Genomic DNA, 15,213 nt, shown 5'->3' with positions numbered 1-15,213 from the left:
CAAAAACACAAAGGCAGATTATCTGAATGGCAGCAGATTAGGAAAGGGGGAGATGCAACAAGACCTGGGTGTCATGGCTCATCAGTCATTGAAAGTTGGGATGCAGATACAGCAGGCGGTAAAGAAGGCAAATGGTATGTTGGCCTTCATAGCTAGGGGATTTGAGTATTAGGAGCAGGGAGGTCTCACTGCAGTTGTACAGGGCCTTGGTAAGGCCTCACCTGGAATATTGGTCTCTTAATCGGAGGAAGGATGTTCTTGCTATTGAGAGAGTGCAGCGAAAGTTCACCAGACTGATTCCCAGGATGGCTGGACTAACATATATGAGGAGAGACTGGATCAACTGGGCCTTTATTCACTGGAGTTTAGAAGGATGAGGGGATCTCATAGAAACATACAAGATTCTGACAGGACGGGACAGGTTAGATGCAGGTAGAATGTTCCCGATGTTGGGGAAGTCCAGAACCAGGATAAGGGGTAGGCCATTTAGGACTGAGATGAGGAGAAACTTCTTCACTCAGTTGTTAACCTGTGGAATTCCCTGCCGCAGAGAGTTGATGCCAGTTCATTGAATATATTCAAGAGGGAGTTAGATATGGCCCTTATGGCTAAGGGGATCAAGGGATATGGAGAGAAAGCAGGAAAGGGGTACTGAGGGAATGATCAGCCATGATCTTATTGAATGGTGGTACAGGCTCAAAGGGCTGAATGGCCTACTCCTGCACCTATTTTCTATGTTTCTATCCCTGTATTGAGAGCATTAGACAGAGTACTTTACCTGCTGTCTGGACGGAAGAAGGTGGTCCAGCCACTGCTGTCGCTGCCTTCAAAACTGCCGACTTCACCACGACAACTAAGAGAACGAAGTGCATTGAAGAATAAAATCATGCATAAGAACATAATAGGAGTAGTAGAAGGCCATACGGCCCCTCGAGACTGTTCCGCCATTTAATATGATCATGGCTGATCCAATCATGGACTCAGGTCAACTTCCCTGGCTGCTCTCCGTAACCCCTTATTGGTTAAGAAACTGTATTTCTGCTTAAATTTATTCAATGTCCCAGCTTCCACAGCTCAGGCAGCGAATTCCACAGATCCACAACCCTCAGAAGAAATTTCTCCTCATCAGTTTTAAATGGGCGGCCCCTTAGACTAAGATTATGCCCTCTAGTTCTAGTCTCCCCTATCAGCAGAAACATCCTCTCTGCATCCAGCTTGTCAAGCCCCCTCAATCTTACAAGTTTTGATAAGAGCATCACTCATGCATCTGAATTCCAATGAGTCGAGGTCCAACCTATCCTCATGTCAACCCCTTCATCTCTGTAATCAACCTCTATGAACTGCCTCCAAAGCAAGTATATTATTTTGTAAATATGGAAACCAAAACTGCAGTATTCCAGGTGTGGCCTCACCAATACCCTGCACAACTGTAGCAAGACTTCCCTGCTTTTATACTCCAATCCCTTAGCAATAAAAGCCAAAGTACCTGCATACTACCCTTGTGCTTCATGCACAAGTACCCCCAGGTCCTGCTGTACTGCAGCACTTTGCAATCTTTCTCCATTTAAATAAATAACTTGCTCTTTGATTTTTTTTCTGCCAAAGTGCATGACCTCACTTTCCAACATTATACTCTATCTGCCCACTCACATAGCCTATGTCTTTTTGCAGATTTTGTGTCCTCACACATTGCTTTTCTTCCCATCTTTGTAACGTAGCCAAGTTTTCCAATAATACAGTCCCTTCTTCCAAGTCGTTAATATAGATTGTAAATAGTTGGGGTCCCAGCACTGATCGCTGCAGCACCCCACTGGTTACTTATTGCCAACTAGAGAATGAACCATTTATCCTGACTGTCTTGTTTGTTAGCCAATCCTCTATCCATGCTAATAAAGTACCGCCAACCCAGTGATCTTTTATCTTGTGCAGTAACATTTTATTTGGCACCTTGTCAAATGCCTTCTGCAAGTCCAAATACACCACATCCACTGGTTCCCTTTTATCCACCCTGTTTGTTACATCCTCAAAGAATTCTAGCAAATTTGTCAAACATGATTTCCCCTCAAATCCATGCTGACTGCCCGACCAAATTTTGCTTTTCCAAATGTCCTGCTACTGCTTCTTTAATAATGGACTCCAACATTTTTCCAACTACAGATGTTAGTTTCCTGCTTTTTGTCTGCCTCCTTTTTTAAATAGGGGCATTGCATTTGCAGTTTGCCAATCTGCTGGGTCCACGCCAGAATCCAGGGAATTTTGGTAAATTACAACCAATGCATCCACAGTCCTTGCTGCTACTTTTCTTAAGACCCCAGGATGCAAGCAATCAGGTCCAGAGGATTAATCTGCCTTTAGTCTCATTATCTTACTGAATACCACCTCCTTAGTGATTGCGTTAAGCGCCCCCCCCCCCCCTATAGCCCCTTGACTATCCACTGTTGGAATATTATTAGTGTCCTCTACCATAATGACTGATACAAAATATTTGTTTAGAGTTTCTGCCATCACCATGTTCCCCATTACTAATTCCCTGGTCTCGTCCTCCAAGGGACCAACATTTACTCTAACCACTTTCTCTTTATATGCCTAGAGAAACTCTTCCTCCTCACTGCAATCTATATATTTTTTTTTGAGTTGTGAAATATCTCCTTAAACATACACCACTGTTCATCAACCGTCCTACACTTCAATCTATTTTCCCAGTCCACTTTACCCAACTCTGCCCTTATACCTTCATAGCCTCCTGTAGAGAGAGTGACCCAGTGAACAAGTTCCCCACACAAGTCAGAAAGGCTCGTTAAAAGATGGTTTTAAAACTTAGTTTATGAGGGTTTGGTTGGAGATTTGAGTCCATGTCTTCTGTTTTACATAAGAACGCAAGGAATAGGAGCAGGAGTAGGCCATTTGGCACCTCGAGCCTGCTCTGCCATTCAATAAGATCATGGCTGATCAGATCGTGGCTTCAACTCCACCTCCCTGCCCGCTCCCCATAACCCTTGCCTCTGAGCATTCAGACATCTGTATCTCCACCCTAAATATATTCAATGACCCAGCCTTCACAGCTCTCTGGGGTAGAGAAGTCCAAAGATCCACGACTCTCGGAGAGAAGAAATTCTTCCTCATTTCCATTTTAAATGGGTAGCCCCTTATTCTGAAACTATGCCCCTAGTTTTAGTTTCCCCCACAAGGGGAAACATGCTCTCTGCATCTATCCCGTCAAGCCCCCTCAGAATTTGATGTTTCAATAAGATCACCTCTCATTCTTCCAAACTCCAATGAGTATAGAAACAACCTGCTCAACCTTTCCATCATCTCAGGGATCAACCTAGTGGACCGTCTCTGAACTGCCTCTAATGCAAGTATATCCTTCCTTAAATAAAGGAGACCAAAACTGTACGCAGTACTCCAGGTGTGGTCTCACCTTGTACAGATGTAGCAGGACGTCTTTGCTTTTAGACTCCATCCCCCTTGCAATAAAGGCCAACATTACATTTGTCTTCTTGATTACTTGATGTACCTGTATGAAAACTTTGTGTTTGATGTACAAGGACACAGATTCCTCTGTACTGCAACATTCTGTATCTCTCCCCATTTAAATGATTTGCTTTTTTATTTTTCCAACCAAAATAAGTGGATAACCTCACATTTTCCCTCATTATACTCCATCTATCAAATTTTTGCTAACCCAACCCATCTATATCCCTTTGTAAACTGCATCCTCCTTACAACTTGTTTTCCCACCTATCTTTGTATCGTCAGCAATGCTAAGTTTCATGTACAGGACCCCCAGGTCCCTCTGTACTGCAGCATTTTGTAATCACTCCCCATTTAAATAATGCTTTTTTTTTATATAATTAAAAAAAAACAGATTCCCATCTTCCAGAGTGGGAAAATCAGACAATAAACACACGCACTTACCTCCGGCTGCAGTGGCAGCAGAGTCCACAGCTCGACTGCGAGTGCTGACCCCTTGAACGGTTTTTGCCAGTCTTGCTGTGGAAGAGGACACTGAGCAGTTTAGAAAGCAGAGCCAGACAAAGATTCACCTATTTATTGTAAATTAGAAAGCCCAGCAGAGCTGAGGTCACAGGAACACATCACAAGGTGATCAGGTCAGGGTGAACTTTCAGCAAACACTCCGGAATCCCACAACACTAAGCTCAACTACCAGTGCCCCGGGGCCAACACAATTAGGAAGGCAAATGGAATCTTGGCCTTTATTGCAAGGGGGATGGAGTATAAAAGCAGGAAAGTCGTGCTACAACTGTACAGGGCATTGGTGAGACCACACCTGGAGTACTGCATACAGCTTTGGTCTCATTTAAAAAAGGAGGGATTTACTTGCATGGAAGGCAGTTCAGAGAAGGTTCATGAGGGGGTTGCCTTAAGGTTGGGCCAGTACTCCAAGTTTAGAACAATGAGGTGATCTTATTGAAACGTATAAAATACTGAGTGAGCTTGACAGGGTCAGCAGAGAGGATGTTTCCCCTCATGGGGAATCTAGAACTGGGGGCATAGTTTCAGAATAAAGGGGTTGCCCATTTAAAAACACAAATGAGGAGAAATTTCTTCTCAGTCGTGAAACTTTAAAATTCTCTACCCTAGAGAGCTGTGGAGGCTGGGTCATTGTATATATTTAAAAAATAGAGATACAGATTTCTGAATAATAGGGAAGTCAAGGGTTATGGGGAGCAGGCAGGGAAGTAGAGTCGAGGCCAAGAACAGATCAGATCAGCTATGATCTTATTGAATGGCAGAGCAGGTGCAAGGGCCTGATGGCCTACTCCTGCTCCTATTTCTTCTGTAAGCACCCTGTGCACTAGTCAACTTCTGTTCCCCACCCAACCATGAGCTATTCTCAGTTACACCAAATAAAATGGCCAATTATTGCCAGAATACACTCAGTCGAGACTAGCAGTCTATAAATTATTTGACAACTGACTCCATCAGTCAAAGCCAGATGCAACAGGTCCCAGAGGCAAGAGTGCAGGCCTTTGCATCACCCCATCCACCAAAAACCCTTTCACTCAGCCCTTAGTGCGCCGCGAAGAGCGGCTTATCGGAGGTGGGGGGGCCTTTCAGATGAGACTTTAAACCGAGGCCCCGTCTGCTCAGGTGGATGTTAAAGATCCTTCGGCACTATTTTGAAGAAAAGCTGGGGAGTTATCCCGGTGTACTGGCCAATATTTATCCCTCAATCAACATAAAAACAGACGATCTGGTCATAATCACATTGCTGTTTGCAGTAATTTGCTGTGTGCAGGTTGGCTGCAGCGTTTCCCACATTAGTGACTACGGTCCAAAAAAAAACATTTCATTGGCAGGAAAACGCTTAGAGACATCCGGTGGTTGAGAAAGACAATATAAACGTAAGTCGCTTTCAAAAGAGGAAAAGCTGGGAAAATGGAAAATGAGGGTTAGGCTGGAGTTAGAGAAAAGTTTCTGAAAGGAGGAGAAGGTGTCAAGGTTGTGGGAACTAGGAAGAGAATCTTAGAAGTCAGGAGTGGAGCAACCACAGGTGGAGTGGAGAGCCGGAGACCACACGGGCAGATATAATGTGATGGTCGGGGGGGGGCATGCAGGAGCAATGCGAAAGATTTTAAAGCAAGCTGGAGAATTTTACAACCAACTGAATAGTCACTGAAGCCGAGAAGACTGGCGATGAGGGGGAGTGCCTTTTTGGGCTGTGGCATTGAGAATGTTGGAATTTGGAAAGGCACAAGGAAGGGAGGTGGGTTTTGGAATTCTAGCCAAGAATTGTGGTCCAGCATCAATGTTTTTTGGGGAGCCCAGGGCAAACATCATTCCTTGGCACATGTGCCATGTTTAATGTCAGCCTCAATGTTCAAAGGGGGCAACTATTAAGCTGCACTGCATCTCGCCTAGCCAAGACTTGGGAGGCCGACAACATGCATCTAAATTAGAATGTAAAAGGAACGCGACGAGGATGACACACCCTGCATCGATTGCCAAATCTGAAGCAAGATCACATACCTCCACACCGACTCCTTGCCCCCATCAACGACCTGCTGTTGGATGCAATGTTACAGGCTCCATTGCTGCCGCCAAACGTCTTCACAGCCATGGCCTGATAAACGAGGTTTAAAAAAACACATCTGATCACACAAACCTTAACCTTCACTCAGCACAAGCAACACAAAGCCAAGAAATATATACGGTTATACATGCCCCAAAGCCATCCAGCTACAGGAAAAGAGCAACCTCGATTTGAAAGGACATTCCAGCCACTAGTTTTAGTTTAGAAGCCAGATATGCATACGGTAATTTATCTTATAACATGTTTACCCAGATATGTCCCATCCTCCAAGAGCTCGCCCAATTGCATCGTGGGATCTTTTACATCCACTTCAGAGGGTCCATGTTTAACATCTCATCTGAATGATAGCTACCACCTCAGTGCCACACAAGCAAAATTTTTATTGCCCTTCTGTGATCAGATTGACTTGCCAGGCATTAGGTCTCCAAACCCATCAAGTGGGCCGATTTACAGGTTTCAGGAGCAACAATGCAGAGAAAAATTGTTCGTGAATTTTCAGGGTTTATTGCTGCCACCAATACCCCGTACCTCATTTAAAGGCAAGGAAGGAAGGCCAATTTTGTGCAAGTGCATAGTTTAGCAGAACACACTTGGTGGGGGTGGGGATGGGGGGGCAGGGGGAACAAGTTGGTCGCATATTACAGGAACTTGCACCAACACAAAGGGGTGCAAGATCTCAGATATTAACCACATTATCAAATAGATACCCGCAAGGAACCAATGTAGATTGAAGGAAGTCAGAGCAAAGTGTGCCCTTTTAACAGTTGGTGCTCCATGTTTAGGAGACAATAGCAAGAGGAGGCCAGCTAGCCCCTCGAGCCTGCTCCGCCATTCAATATGATGGCTGATCAACCTCAGCTCCACTTTCCCACCCGATCTCCATACCCCTAAATTCCCCTAGACTCAAAAAATCTATCTCAGCCTTGAATATACTCAGAATTAGTATCCATAGCCCTCTGGGGCAGAGAATTTGAGATTCACAACCCTCTGAAGAAATGCCCCCTCATCTGTCTTAAATGGCCTAACCCTTATCCGGAGACTGTGGCCCCTGGTCAGGGAAAAACAACCTCTCAGCATCTACAGTCAATCCCCTTCAGAATCTTGCATATTTCAATGAAATCATCTCATTCTTCTAAACTCCAGAGAGTATAGGTCCATTCTACATAATCTATCATAAGACAGCACTCTCATCCCAGGAATCAATCTGGTGAACCTCCTTTGTACCGCCTCCAAGGCAAGTATATCCTTCCTTCAATAAAAGGAGACCAAAACCGTGCACAGTACTCCAGTGGTCTCACCAAGGCCCTGTACAATTTTAGCCCATTACTTCCTGAAATCTGACATGGATTACACCACCTCAGTGGGAAAAATGTATTTCTTCACACTAACAGCAGAGTAATTCCATATCCACCACAGAAAATTCAGCACTGGATCTCAACCCCTCCTAACCTCCATGCAGGCTATCCTACTCACTCTTTCCAGAGGCTCCCTTTGAATCTTCTGTAATGTCGTCTTTTGTTGACGTTTAAACTTCGGACTGCACCCCCCCCCCCTCAACATCGCAGTTTATCGCCAGGTCTAGGAGTATACAGCCACTTGGAGGGACTCACATCTGTATTGTCCACCACTGCAGTCAGCTTCATTCTCTTCACTGAAGGCTGTGGAAGGCGAGACTGTCGAGATGGGTTCTTGTCACCGTTGACCACGGTCACACTGATATTCAGCTTCCGATTTGTTAGAGAGCACTGTCAAGAGCGAGCAGCAGTTTCAAACTCACCTGCACGCTACAACAAAACGATAGAGGGTGGATCCGCTACCTTGGTCAACTTGGGAGCAAGGTTCCGGAAACAAAAAAAAACGACTATTGCGGCCTTGTCAGGAGCATTGAACCACAAAGTGGAATTCCCTTTGAACAGACAAAAAAAAACTTTGTGCAGTAACTAAATGGTCAAACAAAGATGGTACTTGGGAACGATGCAGTTGCACAAGTGACATGATCTCCAGTTGAGCCCAAGTTTCCCACATCACACACTCCTGTAGTATTCATTCTACAGATTTTGTAAATATGCAGTGATTTAACTGAAGGATCATTTGACCAAAAGCCAAAGCTGGAGTTCATTCCTCAAGTGCTTTCACTTGCCCAGACTAGAGCCAATACCAAGATACATTTTTAAATGGCTTGCATTACATCATTCCATCTCTTTCGAATTCAATACTCACGAGGAACATGCAGGACCCAAACGAGTCATTATGTGAGTTAATACACTCCACATTTAACCCACACACACCACACAACCTTCAGATTCTTGCCTCTTAATGCACCACTCACCTCTGTGCTGCCAGCCATTTTGCGTTTCTTCTTCAGGGATGGCTGCAACTCTGGTATGTTCTCTTCATCTGAAGCCACGACCTCGCTCCCATTCAACTTCTGATCCATTGAAAGTTGAACACTGCCAAAAAGAAAAAACAGTTTCTGTCACCTTCATCCTTTTAGCAAGAGCAGACATCTATGACAAAGTCCAACACTGTCTTCAGTGTGCCAGTGCAGCCTTTAGTCACTTTCAGAAGTGTTTGAAGACCAGGAGCTCAAACCCAGCACCAAGCTCATGGTCTACAGAGCAGTAGTGATACCCACCCTCCTATATGCTTCAGACACATGGACTATATATGCAGTAGGCACCTCAAAGCACTGACATACCACCAATGCTGCCTCCGCGAAATCATTGGCAGGAAAGCTCCAATGGACAGGCCACATCGTCCGCATGCCCAATACTAGACTCCCGAAACAAGCGCTCTACTCAGAGCTCAGTCACAGCAAGCGAGCCCCAGGATGGCAAAGAAAACGCTTCAAAGACACCCTCAATGCCGCCTTGAAAAAAATTTAACAGCCCCACCGACTTGGGAATCGCTGGTCCAAGACTGCTCAAAGTGGAAGAAGAGCATCAGAGAAGTCACAGAACACTTCAAGTCTCTTTGCCAGGAGCATGTGGAAGCCAAGTACAAACAGCAGAAGGAGCATACGACAAATCAAGCACGCTACCCACCCGTCCCTGCAATCACCGTCTGCCCCACCTGTGACAGACTGTAGATCCCGCATTGGTCTCATCAGTCACCTTAGAACTCTTTAATGTGGAAGCAAGTCATCCTCGACTCCAGGGGACTGCCGAAGACCACCCAGTCAGTAAACGAGAGGGCAGATCTGATACACTACCAACCAATTCCCAAGGGCACAGAAATGATTGATTTGGAGTGTGGGCAATTGAGGAAAGGACTTATTTTGAACGCTTTCATTACCTCCAGCTGCCAATGCGTTCCCGATATCAGACTCCTGCACTGCTCTTTCTATGCAAAGTATGGAGGTTTACTGGCGGATAGGACCTTGTGCAGCGACTGTCCGAGGGAAGGGGTGAAGGGCCATGGACCAATATCCAGAAGCAGTTTGATAAAATTGCTGGTGTGGATTTGGGAGGCCAGCTGCTCAATGTCTGGAGAGGAAAGCAAAGGCTACAGATGGGACGGACAAAATGGGCACGGACGGGTTCGATCCAGGAGGTGAAGTTGGCAGCTCTAAAAAAGGAGAGGGGGCGAATCAGTGTAGTCCGGATAGTTGTTTAATGAGAATGGAGGCAGGTCTCGTGGCGAGTTCAGGCAAACAAGTGGGCACGATAGGAGAAACTAGAGACACAGGTTCAGGGAAAAGGGAGAGGAACCCCCAGACAGACCAGTTACCCCCAACACCCACTCCCAGGGACCAGTGCTTCCCTTACTCTGGGCATCGACCGATGCCCGCCCCCTCTCCCCCCCGGTGTAATCCAGCATCACCCACTCATTGCCCCCCGGGCCTCGCTCGCTCACCAAGTTGCCGGAATCTTTCGCCACACCACAATAACAAACTCAACCACTGTTTTCCCGTCACCAACGCCATTTTTAAACTCGCCCGCCTGGCTCCCCATTGGCTGCCCGTGCCCGTGACGTAAACGGAGCGCGACGATCCGATTGGTTGGCGCCGCAGCCCCAACTGTCAGAATTCCAAACCGCGCGCGGCGGCGGCACACTACACAGGCACGGTCCCGGAGGAGGAATAGGAGCAGCCCAGAGATCCCTCACCCCCATAGATCCCCAGCTCACCCCCAAACCCCTCAACCCCAGGGACCCCTCATCCCCAGAGACCCCTAGATCCCTCTACCCCAGAAACCCCCAGCTTACCCCCAGAGACCCCTAGATCCCTCTACCCCAGAGACCCCCAGCTCACCCCCGGAGATCCCTCACCCCCAGCTTACCCCCAAAGACCCCTGGATCCCTCTACCCCAGAGACCCCAGCTCACCCCCAGAGATCTCTCACCGCCAGAGACCCCCAGCTTACCCCCAGAGACCCCTAGATCCCTCTACCCCAGAGACCCCCAGCTCACCCCCGGAGATCCCTCACACCCAGACCCCTCAACCCCAGAGACCCCCAGCTCACCCCCAAACCCCAGGGACCCCTCATCCCCAGAGACCCCTAGATCCCTCTACCCCAGAAACCCCCAGCTTACCCCCAGAGACCCCCAGCTCACCCCCGGAGATCCCTCACCCCCAGCTTACCCCCAAAGACCCCTGGATCCCTCTACCCCAGAGACCCCAGCTCACCCCCAGAGATCTCTCACCGCCAGAGACCCCCAGCTTACCCCCAGAGACCCTCAGATCCCTCTACCCCAGAGACCCCCAGCTCACCCCCAGAGATCCCTCACACCCAGACCCCTCAACCCCAGAGACCCCCAGCTCACCCCCAAACCCCAGGGACCCCTCATCCCCAGAGACTCCTCATCCCCAGAGCCCTGAGACCCCTCATCCCCAGAGCCCCCATCCACAGAGCCCCGAGACCCCTTCATGCACAGAGTCCCCAGACACCTTCAACCCCCCGGCTCATCCCCAGATCCCGCCCCCCCCCAGTTCACCCCCAGAGCTCATTCCACCCCCAGGCCCCATCCCCCCAGCTCAGCTTCAGAGCCCGTCCCCCTCATCCCACCCTCAGAGCCCGTCCCCACAGCTCACCCCCAGAATCCGTCCCCTCACCCTATTCACAGAATCTGTTCCCCCAGAATATTTTTTTAAAAGCGAGAAACTTTTAAGTATTGGTGTTCAGAGCAATTTGGGTGTCCTTGTGCAAGAAACACAGAAAGCTAGCATGCAGGTACAGCAAGTAAAAATGAAGTCAAATGGATGTTGTCCTTTAGTAGTATTAGGCGGTCCCTCGTGTCAAGGCTGACCCGCTTCCACACCAAAAAAAAGATGAGTTCACAGGTGTTTCAATAAGGGACCTGACATTCTAGGTCCCAATCTTTATTGCAAGGGGTTTGGAGTAAGGAAGTCTTGCTACAATTGTATAGGACCTTGGTGAGACCACACCTGGAGTACTGTGCACAGTTTTGGTCTCCTTATCTATGGAAGGATATACTTGCCTGGGAGGCAGTGCAATGGAGGTTCACCAGATTGATTCCTGGGATGAAAAGGCTGTCTTATGATGTGAGATTGTGTGGAATGGGCCTACACCCTGTGGAATTTAGAAGAATGAGAGGTGATCTCATTGAAACATACAAGATTCTGAAGGGGATTGACAGGATAGATGCAGAGAGGCTAGACACTCCCTGGCTGGAGTGTCTAGAACCAGGAGTCACAGTCTCAGGTTAAGAGGTCGCCATTTAAGATAGAGATGAGGAAGAATTTCTTCAATCAGAGGATTGTGAATCTTTGGAATTCTCTGCCCTCAGTGGCTGTGGATACTGAGTCTCTGAATACATTAATTGTTGAGATAGCTAGATTTTTGGAGTCTGGGAGAATCAAGGGATATGGAAATAGAATCATAGAAGTTTACAGCACGGAAGGAGGCCATTTCGGCTCATCGTGTCCGTGCCGGCCAACAAGAGGCAATCCAGCCTAATCTCACTTTCCAGTTCTAGGTCCGTAACCTTGTAAGTTATGGCACTTCAAGTGCACATCCAAGTAGTTTTTAAATGTGGCAGTGAGTTTCAGACACCCACAACTCTCTGCGTGAAGACATTTCCCCTCAAATCCCCTCTAAACCTGCTACCAATTACTTTAAATTGATGCCCCCTGGTTGTTGACCCCTCTGCTAAGGGAAATAGGTCTTTCCTATCCACTCTATCCAGGCCCCTCATAATTTTATACACCTCAATAAGGTCTCCCCCCTCAGCTTCCTCTGCTCCATAGAAAACAACCCCAGCCTATCCAATCTTTCCTCATAGCTAAAATTATCCAGTCCAGGCAACATCTTCATAAATCTCTGCACCCAATCACATCCTTCCTGTAATGTGGTGACCAGAACTGCATGCAGTACTTTAGCTGTGGCCTAACTAGTGTTTTATACAATTCAAACATAACCTCCTTGCTCTTGTATTCTATACCTTGGCTAATAAAGGCAAGCATTCCATATGCCACTTTAACCACTTTATCTACCTGGCCTGCTACCTTCAGGGATCTGTGGACCTGCACTCCCAGGTCCTTTTGTTCCTCTACACTTCTCAATGTGTTATCATTTAATGTGTATTCCCTTGCCTTGTTAACCCTCTTCAAATGCATTACCTTACAAGTTCTAATGACGCAGTAATGACGTAGAAGAATCGAGGAACTTTGAAGAGATATAAGATGCCAATTGACAGAAAGGCATTGCGAATGTGAGACAACCGATGTTGGTAGCGCAGCGTAATTATTAGTTTATGTTCGCTATGTTTTGGCTGGGGGAGATTCTTTCGAACATTTTCTTTTTTTGTCAGGTGTTACCAGAATGAGCGACGGGTGATGAAATATTCAAGGTTCTGGATAACTTTGTGAGATCAGGATTGCTTAGGTGAGAGAAGTGTGTTGCTGTTTGCACAGACAGTGCTACCGCTATGATGGGCAACCGGAGTGGTGCTGGTGCAAGAATAAGAGCCATAAAGACAAAGGTAATGAGTATAGTAGTAGAAGTATTAGACAGCCCCTCGTGTTGAGGATGACCCACTTCCACACCAAAAAAGATGAGTTCACAGGTGTTTCAATGAGGGACCTGACTTTCTAGGTCCCAAGCTACATCTTGAAGGGTGTGTAGTGGAGTATTTAAAATAAACATGCAACACCAGGTCTGGGTTTAAAGATTCAAGTAGTCTTTATTTTGCACCACTGGGGAGTTTGCCTGCTGATTGTCTGTAGCCAGGCCTCTCCAATGATACATAGTTCCAAGCAATCTTTTATACACTTAATTATGCATGTCATCATAGACAGTCCCTCGAACGAGGATGACTTGCTTCCACATGAGTTCACAGATGTTTCAATTAGTTTCGAGATCTATTCTTAACCCTTTAATTATAGCAGAGCTCGATAGCCCCACTTCAGGGTTGAAGATGCCCTGCGCGTGAATTCTTTTAACGTGGAGTGGCCATTGCATACCAGCCACCACATGAGCTTTTGACAGAGCAAGGCCTTGGTCCAGTGGCAAAAGGCGACTGGAGACCAAGCTCTGCTGCGCCATCCCTGGGCCCCGACTCCGCTGTTATATGCTTCGTCTCTCCTGAGCCACTACTCCATCGCTCCTGGCTGATAGCCAGGCTGATTAGATACAAAGTGCTTCATTCCTGCATCATCATACCTGAAGAAATCAAGTCCAGTTACAATAAAGACTACACCCAGAACTATTTAATTCATAGATTTTAAGATAGGCTGTTTATGAATTCGAGTCTTAAGAGAGGCAGGCAATTGCTCCTTTTTCTACCCTATCCCAGTACCATATAGCATCCATGATCTCACACCAGACCTCGAGATACTCAGTCCAGTTCTACAGGTGTACTGGGGCACACTTTCAGGCATCTGCAGAGACCAAACTCAAGGGACTAGCTCCCCAAGTTTACACATATAAAACTGGGATGATTTTTGCTGGACAGTGGAATCCTGAAGCCATGAAAACATGAGTTTACAATGCTGGATAAGGGAAAGGGGCTGTTTGATGCTGCAGTGTACAGCCAGGTGGAAGCCTTTAAGTGCAATCTACATGAGAAATTGTACGTGCAGCAAAGCAGTCATTTCACGTACAGTACTTTGGCATGACATAAAACATAAAGATAATGAACAACAACAATAACAACTTGTATTTATATAGTAACTTTAATGTAGTAAAACGGCCCAAGGCGCTTCACAAGAGTATTACAAGACAAAAAAATTTGACACTGAGCCACATAAGGAGAAATTTGAGCAGGTGACCAAAAACTTGATCAAAGAGGTAGGTTTTAAGGAGCATCTTGAAGGAGGAAAGAGAGGAGGGAGGGTTTCAGCAGGGAGTTCCAGAGCTTGGAGCCCAGGCAACAGAAGGCACGGCCACCAATGGTGGAGCGATTATAATCGGGGATGCTCAAGTGCCCAGAATTAGAGGAATGCAGATATCATGGGGGGTTGTGGGGCTGGAGAAGATTACAGAGATCATCATAGGGGGTCCCTCGTATCGAAGATGACTTGCTTCCACGCCAAAAAGTGTTGAGTTCACAGGTGTTTCAATGAAGGACTTAATATTCCAGCTCCCGAACTATATCCTGAAGGGTGGAAGATGCCTGTGCGTGGATTTTTTTAACGTGGGGTGCCCGTTGCACACCAGCCACCACACGATGGCTCCTGCGAGAGACCATCAGCGGCAGGTCGGGGCCATAAAAGGCGAGCAGCCCCTGGAGCAGCGTGGCGGTTCTGACCTGCGAGAGACAGAGATAGGCAGGGGCGAGGCCACGGAGGAATTTGAAAACAAGGATGTGAAATGTGAAATCGAGGCATTACTTAACCGGGAGCCAATGTAGGTCAGCGAGCACAGGGGTGGCAATTGTGACACATTCAATCAAATCATCATAGGCACTCCCTCGAAATCGAGGAAGACTTGCTTCCACTCTAAAAGTGAGTTCTCAGGTGACTGAACAGTCCAATATAGGAATTACAGCCTCTGTCATAGGTGGGACAGACAGTGGTTGAAGGAAAGGGTGGGTGGGGAGTCTGGTTTGCCGCATGCTCCTTCCGCTGCCTGCGCTTGCTTTCTGCATGCTCTCAGCAACGAGACTCAAGGTGCACTTCCTCCACTTAGGGCAGTCTTTGGCCAGGAACTCCCAGGTGTCAGTGGGGATGTTGCATTTTATCAAGGAGGCTTTGAG

The 15,213-nt window shown here is 47.0% G+C and overlaps 1 protein-coding gene across 1 annotated transcript in view; it reads right to left on the bottom strand.

Moving 5' to 3' along the window:
* LOC139262465 (carboxy-terminal kinesin 2-like) overlaps positions 1–15,213 on the bottom strand; it is a 70,024-nt gene that overhangs the window by 23,222 nt on the left and 31,589 nt on the right. Inside the window, exons 3-7 of the mRNA XM_070877651.1 lie at positions 9,914–10,112; positions 8,388–8,508; positions 5,995–6,088; positions 3,919–3,993; positions 779–853 (exon numbers count right to left, since the gene is read on the bottom strand). Of these exons, the coding sequence (XP_070733752.1) occupies positions 779–853; positions 3,919–3,993; positions 5,995–6,088; positions 8,388–8,508; positions 9,914–10,112 (564 nt within the window). The remainder of the gene's footprint in view (positions 1–778; positions 854–3,918; positions 3,994–5,994; positions 6,089–8,387; positions 8,509–9,913; positions 10,113–15,213) is intronic.

Source organism: Pristiophorus japonicus, chromosome 4, assembly GCF_044704955.1.
Source record: "Pristiophorus japonicus isolate sPriJap1 chromosome 4, sPriJap1.hap1, whole genome shotgun sequence".
In the NCBI taxonomy this organism is placed as follows: Eukaryota; Metazoa; Chordata; class Chondrichthyes; family Pristiophoridae; genus Pristiophorus; species Pristiophorus japonicus.
Note: the sequence above shows the minus strand (reverse complement) of the source record. Positions and strands in the feature narration are given on the sequence as shown.